Source organism: Amblyomma americanum, chromosome 6, assembly GCF_052857255.1.
Source record: "Amblyomma americanum isolate KBUSLIRL-KWMA chromosome 6, ASM5285725v1, whole genome shotgun sequence".
Classification (NCBI taxonomy): domain Eukaryota; kingdom Metazoa; phylum Arthropoda; class Arachnida; order Ixodida; family Ixodidae; genus Amblyomma; species Amblyomma americanum.
Window position 1 is genome coordinate 162,011,039 of NC_135502.1, and position 21,154 is coordinate 162,032,192.

Genomic DNA, 21,154 nt, shown 5'->3' on the forward strand with positions numbered 1-21,154 from the left:
ACGTGACAACGTGGCCCAGGTATTCCACTTTTGGACCCATGAAGGTGCACTTGTCAAGCTTCAGCTTCAGACCGGCTTCCTTCAAGCGATGCAGTACTCGGCACAAGTTCTGAAGGTGATCCTTATCATTGCGCCCAGTCACCAGGATGTCATCGAAGTACACGACCACGTGTGGTAGACCGCGCATCAAGTTGTCCATCTCCCTCTGGAAAATCGACGGTGCTGAGGTTACGCCGAAAGGCAGGCGTGTGTATTGGTACAGCCCCCTTGGCGTGTTGACGGTCAGCAGTTTCGAGGACGCCTCGTCCAGCTCCACTTGCAAGTAGGCATCCTTGAGGTCGAGCTTGGAGAACTTCTCACCCCCACTCAGTCTGGCGAATAGATCCTCAACACGCGGTATCGGATAGTTCTCCGGCACAGTCACAGGATTCACCGTGACCTTGAAGTCACCACAGATTCGAATCTGTCCGTTGCGCTTGAGAATAGGCACAATGGGTGCAGCCCATTCTGATGATCTTACCGGTTGCAGCACTCCAGCGCGTTCCATACGGAGCAGCTCCTCGTTAACACGATCGATCATCGCGAACGGTACAGATCGAGGCTTGAAAAACCTTGGCTTGGCATTGTCTTGAATGGTGATCTTGGCAGCCACGCCCTTGAGAGTTCCAAGTTTGCCATCAAAAACAGTGGAGTACGCAGCCAGTACATCCTCAAGCGACGACACAGCATTGAGCTCTCTCGCATTGCCTAATTCCAAACCAAGACCCTTCATCCAACCGCGCCCCATGAGGGACGGGCAATCACCAGAAACAACGTACAACACCTCCTCGCACTTCCGGTTCCCCAGCTGAACAGTCACAGGCAAACTTCCTAGTACAGGAGACAGTTCACCTGAGTAGCTCTTCAACACAACAGTTGAAGGCTTCAGACGTGCCGACGGAAACTTTCGGTGAAATGTGTCCCCAGATACGACGGATACACTTGCTCCCGTGTCAACTTCCATTAGCAGCGAAGTTCCGTTCACCGCGACTTCCACGCGGTATGGCTGAGTAACTCCTGCAGTGCCTTGCAGACTCCACAATTCGTATACCTGAAGCGCATCCGGTCGCTCATTGGCTTCATCACACCTGGCATCGTTCACGACATGCACAGATTTGTTCACAGACGGCGGCGCCGCTTTCCTGGTATTTGCTACATCTTTCGCTCTCCTGGTGTTTGTCGCATTTTTTCTCCCCTTGCACACACGAGAGAGATGGCCCTTAATCCCACAGTTGTGGCAGACACTGTTTAGATGTCGGCACTGCGTCGCCAGATGCCCGCCACCACAGCGAAAGCACAAAATGGCCGTTTCTTCTCGCCTCGGCTTCGTAGAGTCACGTGACACAGCGTTGGTCGGCGCGATTGTCTTGAATGGTGATCTTGGCAGCCACGCCCTTGAGAGTTCCAAGTTTGCCATCAAAAACAGTGGAGTACGCAGCCAGTACATCCTCAAGCGACGACACAGCATTGAGCTCTCTCGCATTGCCTAATTCCAAACCAAGACCCTTCATCCAACCGCGCCCCATGAGGGACGGGCAATCACCAGAAACAACGTACAACACCTCCTCGCACTTCCGGTTCCCCAGCTGAACAGTCACAGGCAAACTTCCTAGTACAGGAGACAGTTCACCTGAGTAGCTCTTCAACACAACAGTTGAAGGCTTCAGACGTGCCGACGGAAACTTTCGGTGAAATGTGTCCCCAGATACGACGGATACACTTGCTCCCGTGTCAACTTCCATTAGCAGCGAAGTTCCGTTCACCGCGACTTCCACGCGGTATGGCTGAGTAACTCCTGCAGTGCCTTGCAGACTCCACAATTCGTATACCTGAAGCGCATCCGGTCGCTCATTGGCTTCATCACACCTGGCATCGTTCACGACATGCACAGATTTGTTCACAGACGGCGGCGCCGCTTTCCTGGTATTTGCTACATCTTTCGCTCTCCTGGTGTTTGTCGCATTTTTTCTCCCCTTGCACACACGAGAGAGATGGCCCTTAATCCCACAGTTGTGGCAGACACTGTTTAGATGTCGGCACTGCGTCGCCAGATGCCCGCCACCACAGCGAAAGCACAAAATGGCCGTTTCTTCTCGCCTCGGCTTCGTAGAGTCACGTGACACAGCGTTGGTCGGCGCGACAAAGGGCGCGGGCGCCGTTGAAAGCACTTGCGAATCCTTGTTTGCCGCTTCCATCGCGATAACCGTTTTCTTCGCCATGTCAAGCGTCAAGTCCGGCAGCTCCAACAGTCGTCTCTGCATCGATTCATCGTTAATTCCCGCCACTATACGGTCGCGCAGCATTCTCTCACGAAAGGTGCCAAACCCGCATTCATCGGCCAGCTTGTTCAGGGCTGCGAAGTAGTCAGCAGCCGCTTCACCCGCCTGTCGTGTTCTGGAGTTGAACTTGAATGAGGCAACAACTTCCGACGGCTGTGGCGAGAAATGCCTCCCGAGCACATCAAAAATGGTAGTCAAACTTGCCTCGCACGGCTTCACGGGCGCCAGCAGATTCCGCAGCAAGGTGTATGTGGCCGGGCCACAACACGTGAGCAAGACAGCTCGTTTCTTGTCATCCGGCACATCGTTGGCAATAAAGTACTGAACAGCTCTCTCTCGGTACTCGTCCCAGTTCGTCTGCGTGTCGAACGGCTCTAGCTTGCCGACGCCTGGCATTTCCGAAGTACAGGAACGCTTCAAACAGTTCAACACGTGTTCCTCGTCGCCATTGTGATGTCCGAGCCCCGCGCGTTGCGGGCGAGCGCCAGGGAACGAACAGCCAACACAGAGTCCGGTGAACGACTGACTTTATTCATGTTCGCGCGCTCCGCGAACTGTGCAGTTAAGCACAGCAATGGGGCGGTGCCGCCATCTGTTGGACTCTTGGCCAAATACGACAATGGGATACCTTCATAAAGTATAGAAGGGACGCATCCTATTTGATTAATGAGAAAAAATGAAGAAAGGGTGCCCAATGGATGTCAAAAGTAAATAAAAAGGATAGAAAAGCAGCCCAAAAATTCTGGAAACATCTAAATGCAATGAGTAATAAAACTAGGCTAGAACAAAGGTTTATTGTTACAGATGAGGGTATTCGACTAGAAGGGGATGAAGCAATAAAACACATAGGAACAAGGATTACGGAAAAATTTTCAGCAAAGCACGTGGTACATAATTTATCGAAGGAGGATAGATCGGTTACAGCAATAGCTTCACTTGAGCAAGGAGAGTGGGAAAGAGTAGAGAAGAAGGTTCCTAGTGGCACATCAATGGGACCATATGGTATCCCGATTATGTTGATAAAGAAGTTAGGACCAAAATCCAAGCAAACATTAATACAGGTAGTGAACAAAATGATAGTGGATGAGAAAGTCCCCGATGAATGGCGATTAAGTAGAATGACCATGATATATAAGGGAAAGGGGGACAAAGCAGACATAAGTAACTATCGCCCCATAACAGTGACATCTGTGGTTTACAGGGTGGTGATACAAATTATAAAGGATAGACTGCAGGCTTGGGTGGAGAACGAGGGGGTGTTAGGGGAACTACAGAATGGGTTCCGGAAACAAAGGAGGTTGGAGGACAATCTTTTTTCGTTGACACAGTGTATAGAAATTGCGGAAAAGGAGCATAGGCCCTTATTGCTAGCATTTCTGGATATTAGGGGAGCCTATGACAACGTTACTCAGGAGCATTTGTGGGACATACTGGGCACATTGGATGTGGAAAATGGAGTAATCAATCTTTTAAAAGATATATATAGAGGTAACAGAGTGCTCATAAAATGGGAAAAATATGTATCAGGGAGTGTAGAGATACAGCGGGGGCTTAGACAAGGATGTCATCTGTCCCCTTTGTTGTTCATGTTGTACCTGCAAGGGTTGGAGACCAAGCTAGAGGGGAGCGGACTAGGCTTCAACCGATCTTTTTTCAAGCAAGGGGAATTGATTAAACAGACATTACCGGGACAATTATACGCGGACGATATAGTGATAATGGCTGACAACAAGGAAGACCTGCAGAAGTTGTTAGACATATGCAGTACAGAGGGAGATAGATTAGGCTTCAGGTATAGTGAGGAAAAATCTGCAGTCATGATATTTAATGAAGAGGGCGGCGAGCATAGAATACAGGAGTTCGTGCTAAAAGTAGTGAATGAGTACAAGTATCTTGGGGTGTGGATAAATAACAGTGCTGAGTATCTGACAGAGCATGAAAAATATGCAATGAATAAAGCTAGTAGGAATGCAGCTGTCATAAAAAATAGGGCACTGTGGAATTACAATAGGATGAGGTGGTAAGAGGGATCTGGAAAGGGGTGATGGTCCCTAGCCTGACCTTCGGTAATGCTGTGCTGTGTATGAGGATAGATGTTCAAGCAAGGCTGGAAATTAAGGAACGGGGAGTAGGGAGGTTAGCTTTGGGAGCACATGGCAATACACCAAAACAGGGGGTACAGGGTGATATGGGATGGGCGTCATTCGAGAGCAGAGAGGCTAGAAGTAAGATAGCATTTGAGGAACGATTGAGAAAGATGGAGGAAAAGCAGTGGGTTAGGAAAGTTTTCAGATACCTATTCATAAAGAATGTTGACACGAAATGGAGAAAGCGAACTAGAAAATTTACAAGCAAATATCTGGACAGCAGTAAGGGGGAAATCAGCAATTATCGGTTAAGAAAAAGGTTAAAGAAACAGAGAGAGCTTTGTGGAAAACAGGGATGCTGACGAAATCGGCACTGGGAACATACCGGACCTTTAAACAGGAAATTGTCAAAGAAAATGTCTATGATAATTGTAGGGGAAGCTCTTTGTTGTTTGAGGCCAGGACTGGAGTTTTGCGGACTAAGACGTATAGAGTAAGGTACCAGGAGATAGACACTTTGTGCATTGCGTGCGGAGAGGAGGAGGAAACGGCTGAACACTTGATACTTTTCTGTAAAGGGCTTCACCCTACAGTGGAAGGCAGCGGGGCTGGCTTACCCAAGGCATTGGGGTTTAGGGATAGTGAAGAGAAAGTGGATTTTAAGAGGTTAGAAGTAACCAAGCGAAGGTTATCTGATTGGTGGCTAAAAGCAAGACCGGAGTAAAATTTCACAAGACATGGCTAGGTGGCTTGAGCCACCGCCCGATGTAAAGGGTTCAGCCGTATCCATCCATCCATCCATCCATCCATCCATCCATCCATCCATCCATCCATCCATCCATCCATCCATCCAATGGTCCATTCCCAGCCTGCTTTGCGGCGGTCGCGTAGGGGGCGCGCGCAACTTTCCGAAATTAGTGTTCCTCTATATGCTCCCTACGGGAGCATATACAGGAACACTATCCGAAATGGTCCATTCCCCTTGCTTGAAAAAGATAGGTTGAAGCCTAGTCCGCTCCCCTCTAGCTTGGTCTCCAACCCTTGCAGGTACAACATGAACAACAAAGGGGACAGAGGACATCCTTGCCTAAGCCACTGCTAAATAATATCAGAATTCTGAGCAGGAGTAATGACAAAGTTTCCCGTGAACTTCTAGAGGCATGCCACATCAAGGCAAGAGGTGATAACTGTGTGAGTGACACCTGCGTTTCATTGTACAACGCGGAAAAGAATTTTTTGGAGCGGTTTTGATGGATTGTCGCGCAGGGTTGATTTGCCTTCTTTTCCTCTCCTTCCCCTCTTCGTAGGCACGTGTGCACACTGCCTATAAAAAGCGGCACTGAATCTAATAAACACCAGTTGATAGTTTGCGCTCTTTCAGTCTCCCTCGTGTTTTTTCCTGTGTGTGTCTTTTGTGCGCAATTCGTACCTACAACAGTATGCACCAACTCGCCCAACAAGAAGTTCTTCTTAACTACCTGTCTAGTACAGAGGGCCCTTTCATGAATATTCCTCCTTCACCTTTGCAAGTCAACTCCTGTGTGAACCTCATCGTCAGATCAACTTGCCGCGCCAGGTACCTTGCCTTTTGCATGCGTAAGGGACTCATACCCGAAGACGTAAGTTCTATGTTCGGCTTCCTAAAACCGCGAGCGAGCCTTTTAAAACGCATATGCAGGTACCTCAGATCGGAACTCTGGTGTCAAGTGCGCAGGTTCCAAGATCTCTTGGGAACGACTTGCTATGCCCTATACCAGGCCTGGCTAGCTGAAATCAAGCTACGTGCTGCCAGAAGATTTGCTGCCCAGTTGATTGAATTTAGGTGGGCTCAGTGCCTGCACCAGGTCCGGGCTTATGATAGAACATCGCCCAAGCCAATCCAGAGAAGAGGTCTTCAAGTCCTGGGAGACGTTGCGTTACCTGAAGAAGTTACATGTATACTCAGCAAGGGTCCAAAGTACAGCTACGAGCCTACGGTCCCAGCTCACGACCTGCTAGCACTTAACCGGCGTGTTTCAAGCAAGGTTGAACAAGAAGACCGTGAAAGGTGCCTCCTGGAAGGAGTAGAAGCTCTAGCAAGAACTGTTAACACTAAACGCACCAAAGACCCGACCAGAAGTGTTGTCTCTTTCTTCAGGAAAAACAACCTGCGGTTGCTACAGGCTGATAAGACCGGAGGATTCGTCGTTTTACGAGAAGAAGCTTTCAACGAAAAGGCTGGCCAAGCGATCGCTAAGAACTTTGTACGCGTGAAGCCCAGTGCAACAAGAATCAAGAGCGGGGCCGCGGCTCTGTGCAGTGATCTTGATTTAACTAAGCTGAAAAGATCGATAACTGATTGCAGGAAGAGAGCGTTATCGGTTTTCTTCACCGCAAAGACCCACAAGGACACAGTGCCGTTCAGAGCAATTGTTAGTGAGAAGGGTTCGTGGCAGTTCCTAATAAGCCAGTATTTGCACAAGCATCTGAGCGGGTTACAAGTTGAGGACACATTTGCCACAAAGACCTCCGGTGATGTGTGCGCTTTTTGAAATCCAACGCCCCTATAGGCTATGCATTCTCTGTAGATGTGGAGGATTTGTTTCATTCCGTGCCTCATGATGATATGTTTGTTGCTGTCAGAGAATGTATTGAAAGGAATGGTGAAGTAAGTTTTCGAAACTCAGCCGTTGTGCCAGCAGACAGCTTTTTTTCCTTGCTAGAATTTTATTTGCAAGCCACTTTTATTTCTTTTAACTGTGACTTTTACATTCAACGAGAAGGCATTTGCATTGGATCCTGCGTTGCACCGACCCTTTGCAATATCTTTTTAGCCGCTATTGACCGATCCCTGAATCAGGTGTTTAGTAACCAGGGTGTACTTAAGGCGTTTAGATACGTTGACGATTTTCTAATTGTTTTATCTAAACAAAAAACCTTGACCCACACTCATTCAGTGGATAACATTTTAACTCTTTTTAAACGTTATGGGAAGGGTTTGAATTTTACGCACGAACTTCCGAACCATGGTTCGTTGCAATTTTTAGATCTCAACCTAGAGATTGGATTGCATCACTTCTGCTGGCATTACGCACCGAGAGCGCAGAAAGGGCTTCTTCCCTACGATTCTGCCCACTCGAAGATAGTTAAGAGAGTCATAGTCAGCTCGTGCCTGGAATCATCTCCGACGAAGTCATGCCCGCATGCAATGCACACCAGCTTTCATAACCAGATAAACAGGCTGCTTTCAGCCGGCTTTCCCTGCGAGGTCATCTCAGCTGTGGCCGAGAACCTTCTTCTGAAGGTAAAAAAAGGAAACCGCGCCAACAAAGAGGAGCGATTGCCGCGAAGAAAGACTACGGTCGTCCCGTATATGCACAAGGTGGCCCACAATATAAAAAAAGTGGCTAATAGGCATAGACTTCCTGTGGTGTTTTCGGCGCCACGCAAGCTAGCTGGGTTGTGCCCAAGGATCAGCGCGGAAGGCGCTCGACAAAGAGCATGCGTGATAAAGCATGCGGCACAATTTGTAAAATGCGTCACGGGCGTTGTGTATCTCATCCCGCTCAAGTGTGGTCGCGTGTATGTGGGCCAGACAGGACGCTGCGTGAATGAACGCGCAGGGGAGCATCAGCGTTCAATTAGGAATAGAGAAGGAGCAAATTTGCCTGCTCATTCCATTGCATGCACGTGTTGTGAGCCACTGCTAAATAATATCAGAATTTTGGGCAGGAGTTATGGCAAAGTTTCCCGTGAACTTCTAGAGGCATACCACATCAAGGCAAGAGGTGATAACTGTGTGAGTGACACCTCCGTTTCATTGTACAACGCGGAAAAGAATTTTCTGGGGCGGTTTTGATGGATTGTCGCGCAGGGTTGATTTGCCTTCTTTTCCTCTCCTTCCCCTCTTCGTAGGCACGTGTGCACACTGCCTATAAAAAGCGGCACTGAATCTAATAACCAGTTGATAGTTTGCGCTCTTTCAGTCTGCCTCGTGTTTTTTCCTGTGTGTGTCTTTTGTGCGCAATTCGTACCTACAACAGTATGCACCAACTCGCCCAACAAGAAGTTCTTCTTAACTACTTGCCTAAGCCCCCGCTGTATCTCTACCCAGGTGAAAATTTGCTGCTGGTTTTCTGCTGGGATCCTACTGGTTCCAGTAGTACTTGTACATAGTACATTCCCAGCAGCTACTGGAACCAGCATCTGTTGGAACCAGCAGCTGATGGAACCAGTAGGTGCTGGGGCCATTAGCTTCCATACAGCACCGAAACATTACATTTAATTCTGTGTAGATAAATCATTCATGCAATATGTCCTTTAATTTTCGAAATTTTCTGAAACTTTAAAACAAATAGTAACTTCCTAAACGTTAAGCATGCACAAAAAGAAAGAGCAAAAAACGCTCGAAACCAACGGTAACTGGTAAACTCACCCTGCAGGGCCATGCAAATCTACCCATAGTAGGAACACAAGTACAGCTTTAAACCCCACTTGAAAAGCAGCTATAGCAACAGCCCTATAATATACATACAACTTCCAAGTGTAACTCGATCGTACTCACATTGTAATACCATATGGCCTGCCTCATGCTTATATACCCCTCAAGATGGGTCTCCCACAGGTGTTAGTGGGGAATGGTTATTAAACAAAGCTCTCTCATTAAATTTTGACACTATATATTCAATTTATAGCGCTCACAGTTGAATAGATTTATCTGCAAAATTCTGTTAGCTGAAGGATATTGCTACCATGCAAACAAAGGAAAAAGGCCTCCGAAAAGAACAGCAAAAAGTCCTGATGCTGGAATTAGTGAAACCAACAGAAAACCTGTAAGCACCTTGCTGGAACCAGTACAACAAGCAGAAAACCAGTAAGCACCTTGCTGGAACCAGTACAACCAGCAGTAAACCAGCAAGCACCCCGCTGGAACCAGTACAACCAGCAGAAAACCATTACAAATACCCTGCTGGAACCAGTACAACCAGCAGAAAACCAGTAAGCACTCTGCTGGAACCAGTACAACCAGCAGGAAACCTGCTGGTTCCAGCCGAATTAGTACAAACCAGTAGGTTCCCATCAACAAATTTTCACCTAGGTATAGGCCCTGATACATATTTTTCCCATTTTATGAGCACTCTGTTACCTCTATATATATCTTTTAAAAGATTGATTACTCCATTTTCCACATCCAATGTGCCCAGTATGTCCCACAAATGCTCCTGAGTAACGTTGTCATAGGCTCCCCTAATATCCAGAAATGCTAGCAATAAGGGCCTATGCTCCTTTTCCGCAATTTCTATACACTGTGTCAACGAAAAAAGATTGTCCTCCAACCTCCTTTGTTTCCGGAACCCATTCTGTAGTTCCCCTAACACCCCCTCGTTCTCCACCCAAGCCTGCAGTCTATCCTTTATAATTTGCATCACCACCCTGTAAACCACAGATGTCACTGTTATGGGACGATAGTTACTTACGTCTGCTTTGTCCATTTTCCCTTATATATCATGTTCATTCTACTTAATCGCCATTCATCGGGGACTTTCTCATCCACTACCATTTTGTTCACTACCTGTATTAATGTCCCTGCGCTACCTACATGCTTTGGCCAATTTCAGCAGGTCGCGCACTCTACGCCGGATTCAGGCGCTCCGGGACTGCGATTGGAATTCACCATAAGTGTCTTCGGACTGCTGTGCTCCTCGCCCGCTTTCGAAGTCAGCTTTTGAGTGTATACATCAGAAGACTCTAATAAACAGGCGTAAGTTAGAGCCACGTAACTCGAGTATTGAAGATGGCCCTGTGCATCAAGAAAGCAACAGCCGAAACCGAAACTCAAAATAACTATATTTGAAAAGGCATGGAGAATTTGTGCTCTTTACAGTGAGTGCGTGTTTTCTTTCAAGCACTTTCAGTGAGCCTCAAGCGCCGAAATCAGAAGCCAAAGGCGAAATAATCGGAGGAGCCTCGCTTCTCTGTGGGCAACGCTGGATCGATTCAAAATGGCTGTTATGGCTTTCTGCTCGTGATTCCTGCCAATGTCCTTTCCTTCCTCTGTTGTTCAGTGTGCTTTAGCCGTGTCACTTGTGCCGCGCTACTTCGCCTGAGTGTTTTTGCAGAACTAGTTGGTGTATCCACGTGGGGGCTTTAGAATGGCTGGAAACAGGGACTACTGCGATATGGAGGCCCTGAAGAGGTAGGCTGGATTGTCATGTGTCCGGCGCCAACGGCCCTGACGCGGTTTGTTTTTTGTGCCTCCCACTGTCAACCTGCGCAGGGTGCTGAATGGATCGTGGGATGGAAATGCCGTCCAGTTCTTGCAGGTAGCGGAAACCGCCCTTAATTCCGTGATTCTGGTCCTCATGTGAGATTTGATTGTTTGCAGAAGTACGAGATTGAACGAACGGCTATGTCAAACCCACTGCTGCGGAGGCTCGAGATTGCAGACAAGTCGGTCATTCTCCTTCAGCGCTATCAGTCGAGGAAGATGTCTCGGTCCAAGTCCACCTCGTCGTCCCTTTTCATCGACGACGTCTCGGACTCCGAGTGTGAGCTGGAACTCACTGGATGTCCTCTGGAGTGGCCGATGGAACCACGGAGCTTTTCCCTCCTCGAATCTCCGTCGTACGAAGATTCCAGCAGGAATTCGGGGTCGCCCTGCAAAAGCAAGTTGAGGGCGCTGCCCGCGGATGAGGCAAGGTGGGTAGAGCTTGACGCAGTGCAGAGAAAATTGGTGATTGCACGAAGTCTTTCAGGACGCTCCTGAATGCGGTGGTGAACATGCTGAGCCACAGGACGGAGATGGACCCCGTGTGGGTGGCCTGCGATGGCACCGACCCCCAGTACACAGCCTACCTCGGGTACCACCGCGGGGGGGGCACCTGCTCGCGGGTGGTCGTCTCCTGCAGGGGCCCCATCGAGAACAAGGAGGATTTGCCCACCTTTGGCTGCATCCAGAGGAAACACTTCTGGGGAATGTCCCAGTCACACACTCACGTTAGTGCCTCTCGGTCGCGCATTTATTGCAAGTCTTTCTGTAAACCATAAGAGAGTGTAATCGGACGAGGGAATTTTCGAGGCTTTCTGCTTAGCATAGGAAGGAAGTGACTGTTGTAGTGCACCATGTATCAGTTATAGACAAGCGTCAATGTTTGTAAACAAAGGTGGCGCTGCGGTCAACAGCGATGTCAACAGCTAGCTAAGGTGCCAGTAAAGCTAAAAAGGAAAAGATGCAAACCCAAGAGTTGGTGGGATGAGGAGGTCAAGAGGGCAATAGAAAAGCGCAAGGAAGCATCCAGGGAACACAGATATTCCAAGAAGAGGGGGGAACCAAAACCCGAAGTAGACAGAAAATGGGATACCTTCATAAAGTGTAGAAGGGACGCATCCTATTTGATTAATGAGAAAATTAGAAGAAAGGGTGCCCAATGGATGTCAAAAGTAAATAAAAAGGATAGAAAAGCAGCCCAAAAATTCTGGAAACATCTAAATGCAATGAGTAATAAAACTAGGCTAGAACAAAGGTTTATTGTTACAGATGAGGGTATTCGACTAGAAGGGGATGAAGCAATAAAACACATAGGAACAAGGATGACGGAAAAATTTTCAGCAAAGCACGTGGTACATAATTTATCGAAGGAGGATAGACCGGTTACAGCAATAGCTTCACTTGAGCAAGGAGAGTGGGAAAGGGCAGAGAAGAAGGTTCCTAGTGGCACATTAACAGGACCAGATGGTATCCCGATTATGTTGATAAAGAAGTTAGGACCAAAATCCAAGCAAACATTAATACAGGTAGTGAACAAAATGATAGTGGATGAGAAAGTTCCCGATGAATGGCGATTAAGTAGAATGAACATGATATATAAGGGAAAGGGGGACAAAGCAGACGTAAGTAACTATCGCCCCATAACAGTGACATCTGTGGTTTACAGGGTGGTGATACAAATTATAAAGGATAGACTGCAGGCTTGGGTGGAGAACGAGGGGGTGTTAGGGGAACTACAGAATGGGTTCCGGAAACAAAGGAGGTAGGAGGACAATCTATTTTCATTGACACAGTGTATAGAAATTGCGGAAAAGGAACATAGGCCCTTATTGCTAGCATTTCTGGATATTAGGGGAGCCTATGACAACGTTACTCAGGAGCATTTGTGGGACATATTGGGCACATTGGATGTGGAAAATGGAGTAATTAATCTTTTAAAAGATATATATATAGAGGTAACAGAGTGCTCATAAAATGGGAAAAAAATGTATCAGGGCCTGTAGAGATACAGCGGGGGCTTAGACAAGGATGTCCTCTGTCCCCTTTGTTGTTCATGTTGTACCTGCAAGGTTTGGAGGCCAAGCTAGAGGGGAGCGGACTAGGTTTCAACCTATCTTTTTTCAAGCAAGGGGAATTGATTAAACAGACATTACCGGGACTAATATATGCGGACGATATAGTCATAATGGCTGACAACAAGGAAGACCTGCAGAAGTTGTTAGACATATGCAGTACAGAGGGAGATAGATTAGGCTTCAAGTATAGTAAGGAAAAATCTGCAGTCATGACATTTAATGAAGAGGGCGGCGAGCATAGAATACAGGAGTTCGGGCTAAAAGTAGTGAATGAGTACAAGTATCTTGGGGTGTGGATAAATAACAGTGTTGAGTATCTGACAGAGCATGAAAAATATGTAATGAATAAAGCTAGTAGGAATGCAGCTGTCATGAAAAATAGGGCACTGTGGAATTACAATAGGTATGAGGTGTTAAGAGGGATCTGGAAAGGGGTGATGGTCCCTAGCCTGACCTTCGGGAATGCGGTCCTGTGTATGAGGCCAGATGTTCAAGCAAGGCTGGAAATTAGGCAACGGGGAGTAGGGAGGTTAGCTTTGGGAGCACATGGCAATACACCAAATCAGGGGGTACAGGGTGATATGGGATGGGCGTCTTTCGAGAGCAGAGAGGCTAGCAGTAAGATAGCATTTGAGGAACGATTGAGAAGGATGGAGGAAAAGCGGTGGGCTAGGAAAGTTTTCAGATACCTGTATTTAAAGAATGTTGACACGAAATGGAGAAAGCGAACTAGAAAATTGACAAGCAAATATCTGGACAGCAGTAAGGGGGAAAATCAGCAATTATCGGTTAAGAAAAAGGTTAAAGGAACAGAGAGAGCTTTGTGGAAAACAGGGATGCTGACGAAATCGGCGCTAGAAACATACCGGACCTTTAAACAGGAAATTGTCAAAGAAAATATCTATGATAATTGTAGGGGAAGTTCTTTGTTGTTTGAGGCCAGGACTGGAGTTTTGCGGACTAAGACGTATAGAGTCAGGTACCAGGAGATAGACACTTTGTGCATTGCGTGCGGAGAGGAGGAGGAAACAGCTGAACACTTGATACTTTTCTGTAAAGGGCTTCACCCTACATTGGAAGGCAGCGGGGCTGACTTACCCAAGGCATAGGGGTTTAGGGATAGTGAAGGGAAAGTGGATTTTAAGAGGTTAGAAGTAACCAAGCGAAGGTTATCTGATTGGTGGCTAAAAGCAAGACAGGAGTAAAATTTCACAAGACATGGCTAGGTGGCTTGAGCCACCGCCCGATGTAAAGGGTTCAGCCGTATCCATCCATCCATCCATCCATGTGGGGTATAGGCAAAAACTCTGCATGCCTACACTGCTCCATGAGACGCTGCCTTCGAAACCAACTCGCGTATGCGAATATTTCGAAGCGTGCGCATCGCTTGTGGTTAGAAACATTTTTGCTGATTCTCGGAGAGCAATTGTGCACTTTTTCAACCTGTTTCAACCTTTCCAAGTCAGCTTTTGAGTGCATACATCAGAAGACTCTAATAAACAGGCGTAAGTTAGAGCGCGTGACGCGAGTATTCAAGATGGCCCTGTGCACCAAGAAAGCAACTGCCAAAAGCATTATTTGAAAATCCGTGCACGATTTGCATTGAGTGCGTGTTTACATTGAGTGCAGGAGGAAATAGTATGTGGTGCGCTGCATCAGGTGCTTCTCCACTCCTAGTCGACAGCAAGTATCAGCGCAGCTACGGTAAGCGAAGGTGCGAGGTATGTGTGGAGAAACTAATCGTTCGCTGTTCTCAACTTCTGGGCCGATACGGCATATCCGATTGCTTGTGCAAGCTAGGGCGACTCGATGCACGACATGAAGCAGCTTTTTCACATGACGAACCTTGTGATGTGCTTCCTATTTTCGCCGAGCCGCTTCACTATGGAGACCGGGAAATTGCTCAACACTGAGATCCGAGAGCTGCACAAGCGTATCCATGGATGTCTTCCTTGACAGAGTATACTGAGGGGCCAGTTGGTCAGACATATTATAAACAAAAACTTAGCATATGGACGGGACGAAGAAGAGCGAAGACAGGACGGTTGCTTCTTCGTCCCGTCCATATGCTACGTTTTTGTTTATAATACGTCTTCCTTGAGCTGCAACCAAAATTTACGCTCACTCTGTGAAGCTATAAATAAATAATTTATTGCTTCTTATTTTAGAATTTACATTCATGTGTGCACATTCTGCTTGATCGTAATGGTTTTGTTGTGTTTGCTGGTTTTGATCGACCTACCATGAAAAAATTCATATCATTTGGGAAATTAAACTGCAGGACTCTGCTGAAATCCTAGCACCGTTGGACCGCGGGTCTTCAAACGACATACTTGTTGAAGGTCGCGAAACTGAAAATAAGAGAAAAAAACTGTGTCGTCCGTGCTACTACCTGAGTCCAGTGCTGCTTCAAATGTTGTGCACTTAGCGGCACACTGTGAACACTGAAGACGACTGTCAGCATCTTTCTTGCCCTTTTTTTTTTGCGCAAAGTGATGCTCGGGACATTGTTCTGGTAATTAGCATCTGAAAATGGCCCTCTGCTTTCAATTTAGCTCGCAAACACACTGAATATCGCGCCTAAACTTTTCCTGAGCTCAAGCATAACAGTGTGAACGAGTTGCAGGGTTTACGTGGCCCTTGCACTGCTCCCCACGCGACTGAAGAATTAGATTTCAGTGCAGAAACGCAATGGTAGTCGGGGAGCTGAACTTGTCCTGCTCCTCTGTCCGTTGCTTTCGCGCCTACCTAACTTGTGGAAAGTTATGCCGCTTCCTTTCTTCTGCATTGCGGCTCAACCAGAATTTATCGGCCCGCCTTGAATTACGCCCAAAAAACATGCAAGCGTGATGTACCTATGCGGACGGTCTGCCTTTTGCCTTCACAATGAAAGTCACTGCTGACGCTAGAGTCGCCACATCTCCTTGACGTCACGGCCCGACACTTGTGTGTAGGGAGCTTACACAAACGCTGGCGACACTATGCATTCTGGGTAGTCCGCCATCTTGCCATCCTAGGCAAGCAGTCAATGCAGCCGCCGCATGTGCAACACAGCTGGTCGCGTAGTGCATGGAAACAATGCTGGTATGCTGTTGTGTCGTGAGCTGTAACAGCTTAACCCAGAGACAGGACAGGTTGGGTTTTTTCAGGATGCGTCTGCACTAGTGTGAGAAGGCAGAGGGTGGCGCCTACGCGATTGCACGAGTTAACAGACGTGACGGGGATCCGGACCAAGTCTGTTCATGCTACACTGTGTCATGTGCGATCTGCAACTTTGATTTTCAATTTGTTTACTGCAGCCCCTGTGTTCTACACTTCGCTAGGCAGGCATCTTTTTTTTGACACTTGTACCTCAAGTGTATTTGAAAGTTTAGAATTGCTGCCGACACTGACGATGCTTGATTTCTCTTCAACATAACTGCAGCACGAAGAAAAGACCAACACAATGAAAGGAAAACACTCACGACATGAGCAATTGCTCAAATAAAATCAGTTGTGAGTGCTGTGATTGTCCGTGTCGTGAGTGTTTTCCTTTCATTGTGTTCGTCTTTTTTTCGCGCTGCAGTTATGTCGAAGTGAAGCAAACAACTTGCCCAAAAGCTTCGTCTTACTAATGCTTGGTTATGTGCATACATTTTCCAGGTCAACCGTTGAAACACTTCAATGATTTCAACCCCGACTGGGCCCCATTGCTGTTCCTGCTTTATACCTTGAAATCAACAAATCACTCATCAGTGGTCAGGAGCCAGCTGTTATGGCTTTCTATGAGCGACTGTTTTTGACATGCACGCACAGCATACTCATAAAACAGCAGGGCAGCAACATGCGAGCAGCTTCGCTGTTGCTGGCCGTGCAGATGCAGTGTGCTAAGGGAATGTCACCTTTTGTGAGGCTCTACACGTCTATGAGTTGCTTGTTCATACTTTGTGACAGATCGCAACAGCAATAAAAGGAATTAATATCCTTGCCTGTGTTTTGAGGATCACGGTGTCGGCTGTGACAGTTTTCATGCATGGCTTGCTTACGCAGCCACTTGTGATTGCTGTGCGTTTCAGAAGCTTGAAGGTGTAATGGAAATGGCGCGACGACTGAGGACAAAAGTAGAACACAAACGAGAGGGCTACTTTTTCTACTTTTGTCCTTGTTTGTCGCGCCCTTTTCATTACATCTTCAACCATGAACCAGCTAGCCCGAGCAAGAGTTTTACTTCAAAAGCTTCCCTGGCCATTGGTTGGCTGCTGACTGACAGAAGTGGTCCTCGGAACTAGAAATTCATGAATGGCAACGATGGGTGGCCACATGTCGAAATCCATGGTGCAGTTGTCCGCGCATAGTGTGAATGGGCCCATGCCGCATTGCCTTTCCTTTTCCCCATGGGACACCTGATCTTTCGGGCACAGCGTATGCATTCCTGAGGAAACAGCTGACCACACACGTAGGGGTAGCACACGATGTTTGCTTGGTGGACTGTCATAAACAATGTGGCACTCGGTCAGTTCACTGAAGCCTGCGTGCGCGATGTTGACTGCTGCCTAGGACAGAAGATGGCAGACTACTCAGAATGCATAGCGCCGCAGGTGCTCCTGCCAGCTCTGTATTGTGTCTAACACATGGTTTGGCTACTGTGTGGATTTTACTACTGCTCCTGAATGAAGTGGTGCATGTGAAATGAATGGGAGCCTTCCAGTAATGAAAGCTAAAAATCATCAATTTCATTGTAACATCCCTGGTTACCGCAGGGTTAGTTCTTGTGCTTGGCCTGTTGCTCAGTGTGGTGGTGTGTTTTGTGGGCAGACCACGATGCAGGTGAATGCCAGGTACGACGTCTTGCACCACTACGAACCTGTGCAGCAGCACAGCAGGGAAGACGTGATGGTTGTGGAGTGCTCGTGGAACAAGGCCACCGTACTGCAGCAGCCGCCCAGTGCGGATGCACTTTGCCACCTGGTGTGTTTTTTCATCATCATCATCATCATTTATTAATCCTTAAGGGTCCCGTGGGGACATTACATACGGGGGGGGGGGATACATAGTGTCCGATGGTCATACATATGAAAAGGCAAACAAAATTGAGAAAACTAGGCAAAGTAAAAGACAAATTAATATAGTCAATCAAAGAAAATGTGAAGAAGAAGCACACAGAAATGCACACTACAGTAATAGAACGTGTTCAAGAAAGTGTTTGGTCGATTTACAGTGCATCGTAGCTGACATCGGGTATAGGAAAGTTTTACGATTCTTGGAAATGTTCGATGAGTAGCTGCCTAAATTTGGAAGGATTAGTCTCAACAACAATGTTTTCGGGTAGGTTATTCCAGAATTCAATAGCACAAGGAAGGAACGATTTGTTGAATGCATTGGTGGAGCCGTGCAAGTGTTGTATGCTAGAGGAATTATATAAGCGGCGAGATGATCGTACCAGAGTGCGCAGGAGGTTTTCCCGAAGTGCTTGAAAGTTAAAGTACAGTTTGTGGAAGAGGCAGAGAATTGAAATTTTTCGGCGAAGCGCTAATGATTTCAGACCGAGGGATGATTTCATGACAGTAACACTGAGCCGAGGTTTTTACTGCGAGGTGATGAAACGTGCTGCCCAGTTTTGGATGGCGTCTAGTGAGTCAACCAGGTAGGCCTGGTGAGGGTTCCATATTGTTGAGCCGTATTCTAGTTTGCTGCGAATATATGTTACATATGCTAGTTCTCTGATGGCTGGGGGAGACAGGGCAAGTGATCTCCTGATGAATCGAAGTGTCCTGGAAGCACTAGCGCATAATTTCGTTATGTGATCTGCCCATGATAGACTGGTTGCTATCTCAATGCCGAGGTACCTGTATGAATTAGTTTGAGACAAGGCTATGGAGTTCAAGGTGTATGGAAAATAGAGATTGGAGCGTTTGCGTGAAATGTGCATGAATTTGCATTTTGAAACATTGAGCTGCATTAGCCAGTCGGAGCACCACTTTTGGATTCTGCTGAGATCATCCTGTAATATTTTCTGATCACTGCTGTTGCTGATGCGGGGATAGATGACACAATCGTCAGCGAAAAGACGGACGGTTGATGAGATAGCAGAAGGTAGGTCATTGATAAATATTAAAAACAACAACGGAGCAAGCACCGATCCCTGGGGGACCCCGGAGATTACTCTCGTAGTTTTGGATGTATGACCGGCGATGGCTGTGAACTGTTGGCGGTTAGTTAAGAAGCAGTGGATCCAGGATAAAGTAAGATGGTCGAGTGACAGACAGGAGAGTTTGGACATCAGGCGTTGGTGGGGGACGCGATCGAAGGCTTTGGCAAAATCTAAGTAGATGATATCGGTTTGGAAAGAGGAATCTAAATTTAAGTGAAGATCAGTAGTGAGCTCGCAGAGTTGTGTTTCGCACGAAAAGCCTGCCCTGAAGCCATGCTGATTGGGAAAGAAAAAGGAATTCTGATCGAGGTGAGATGCAATATGTGAGTATAGTATATGCTCGAAGAGTTTACACGAGATACATTGCAACGAAATCGGTCGATAATTCGAGGTGTCGGTGCGATCTCCAGCTTTGAAAATTGGCACAACTCTGCTTATTTTCCAGTCCTCCGGAAGTTGGTTTGTTTCGAGAGATTGAGCGAAAATCAGTTGTAGGATTTGGCTTGTAACGTATTTTGTTCCTTTGAGAATCTTAGCGGGGATTTTGTCTGGTCCAGGGGAAGTGGATGCATTCAGATTGTCAATGAGATTTGAGATTCCCCCCGATGTGATAACAATAGCTGGCATAGTTGCATAATTAAGGTTAGGCAGGACAAATCTGTTGCTTTCTGTAGGCTCATGGGTGAAAACGGAGGTGAAATACGTGTTCATTACGTCAGAGCGCTCGCGATCTGTAACATCGGAGCCGTCACGCGCCTTCAAAGAAATATGGTAGGAACGGTTTTTAGCAGGCATGAGTAGGTTCCAAAATTTTTTCGGGTTCACCTGTATTATGTCCATGAGGTCGTGACAGTAAAATTTTCTATTTGAAAATCATAATAGCTGTGTGTATTCGCGTAGGCAATCGATATATACGGTTTACTTGCGTCACCTCGGATACAGATGAGTGGGACATAAGCTTCTACAAGAGACAAAAGTTTTTCTTTAAAAAGACACCAGTTTTTTCATTCACTGATTTCGTGTGTCTTGAAATCCTAAAAGCGTGAAAGAAATCCTCGAGATGGGCGTTGCTGCTCGCGAAGTCAGCCTTTGAATAATCTCGGATATATTTAATAGACGGCTGGTGGATAAGGGTTTCAATGGAAAGGTTGAAAGACATGAGGCAGTGATCGCTTAATCCACTGGTACACGAAAGTGATTCGATCAACTCAGGGTTAGAAACGAGGACTAGGTCGAGAATGTATAAACCTCACGTTGGGACACACACTGCTTGAGAAAAGTTGAAGGTAAGGACTAGTTCTAAAAAGTGTTTGGATTGCCGAGAAGACGCAGTCAGGTTTTCCCAATCGATGTCAGGAAAATTGAAGTCCCCACACACTGTGAGATTGGCGTGAGGGAATCGAGACTGCAAGTCCTCAAGTACAGTGTGGAGGTCATTGACAAACGAGGGATCGGTATCAGGGGCTCTGTAGCATGCAACTAGCACGTTGGTATAACACGGAAAGGAAATTTTAATGCACAAAATTTCATATTGGCTGGTAATACTAACTAGGGCGGAGGAAAGGCTTGATTTCACCAGAGCAAGGATGCCGCCTGCCTCCCCTGCGGTCTACTCTGTCTTGCCAGTACACGTGAAATGACTGATTGTCGTGAAGTAGTTCGGAATCCTGAATATCGGGTGTAAGCCAAGATTCAGTGAATAATGCTGTCTGTGCTCTGGTCATCAAGAAGGGCTTCAAGTGTTTCTTTTTTTGGCATGTAACTTCGAATATTTGTTAGCAAAACCGAGGTTTTATGATAGGCTGCAATAGGATGTGGGCACTTGGAAGGACTGGAAAGATGAGATTGCGGACCCCGCGGTACTTGCAGTAGTCGCTATGGTTTCAGCTCGACTACGGAATCCGTGCCTGCATGATAGATGAAATGCTTTTTGCCAATGAGTAGCTTATCAAAACGAATCTTGAACGATGCTTTGCTTTGCTGACCGTAAGAGAAAAGTTTCTTTCTAGCTAATCGAACCTTAGCTGAATAATCTTCGCGAACAGAAAATGCTGTTTCCTTAAGCTTCGGCCCGGCAAGCAATATTTTCGATTCGTCTTTGAAGTGTGCTAGCTTGACAATGATTGGACGGTTTTTGCCTGTCTCGAAGCGACCCAAACGGTGCGCACGTCCTATCTGATGGTTACCAATTGAAATTTCGAGCTTTCCTTCGTACATGGCATTTTTGAAAAGTAATTAAAACGTATTATTAGTAGTTACTTTACTAAGAATCGGGCAAGCGTAGTTGGATTGCATTA

General features: G+C 46.8%; 2 protein-coding genes across 3 annotated transcripts in view; one reads left to right on the forward strand and one right to left on the reverse strand.

Moving 5' to 3' along the window:
- Positions 1–1,373: 1,373 nt before the first annotated feature.
- LOC144095592 (uncharacterized) lies at positions 1,374–2,714 on the reverse strand. The gene has a single exon (XM_077629268.1). It carries the CDS (start codon positions 2,712–2,714, stop codon positions 1,374–1,376), a length of 1,341 nt encoding a protein of 446 aa, XP_077485394.1.
- A 7,524-nt stretch (positions 2,715–10,238) lies between these two features.
- The window catches only part of Zwilch (zwilch kinetochore protein), a 217,576-nt gene continuing 206,660 nt past the window's right edge, over positions 10,239–21,154 (forward strand). Inside the window, exons 1-5 of one of the 2 annotated variants that reach the window (XM_077628066.1) lie at positions 10,239–10,580; positions 10,662–10,707; positions 10,770–11,083; positions 11,140–11,380; positions 17,522–17,674. In XM_077628066.1, the coding sequence (XP_077484192.1) occupies positions 10,537–10,580; positions 10,662–10,707; positions 10,770–11,083; positions 11,140–11,380; positions 17,522–17,674 (798 nt within the window). In that variant the 5' untranslated portion in view covers positions 10,239–10,536. The remainder of the gene's footprint in view (positions 10,581–10,661; positions 10,708–10,769; positions 11,084–11,139; positions 11,381–17,521; positions 17,675–21,154) is intronic. The other variant, XM_077628064.1, reaches the window with a different exon arrangement.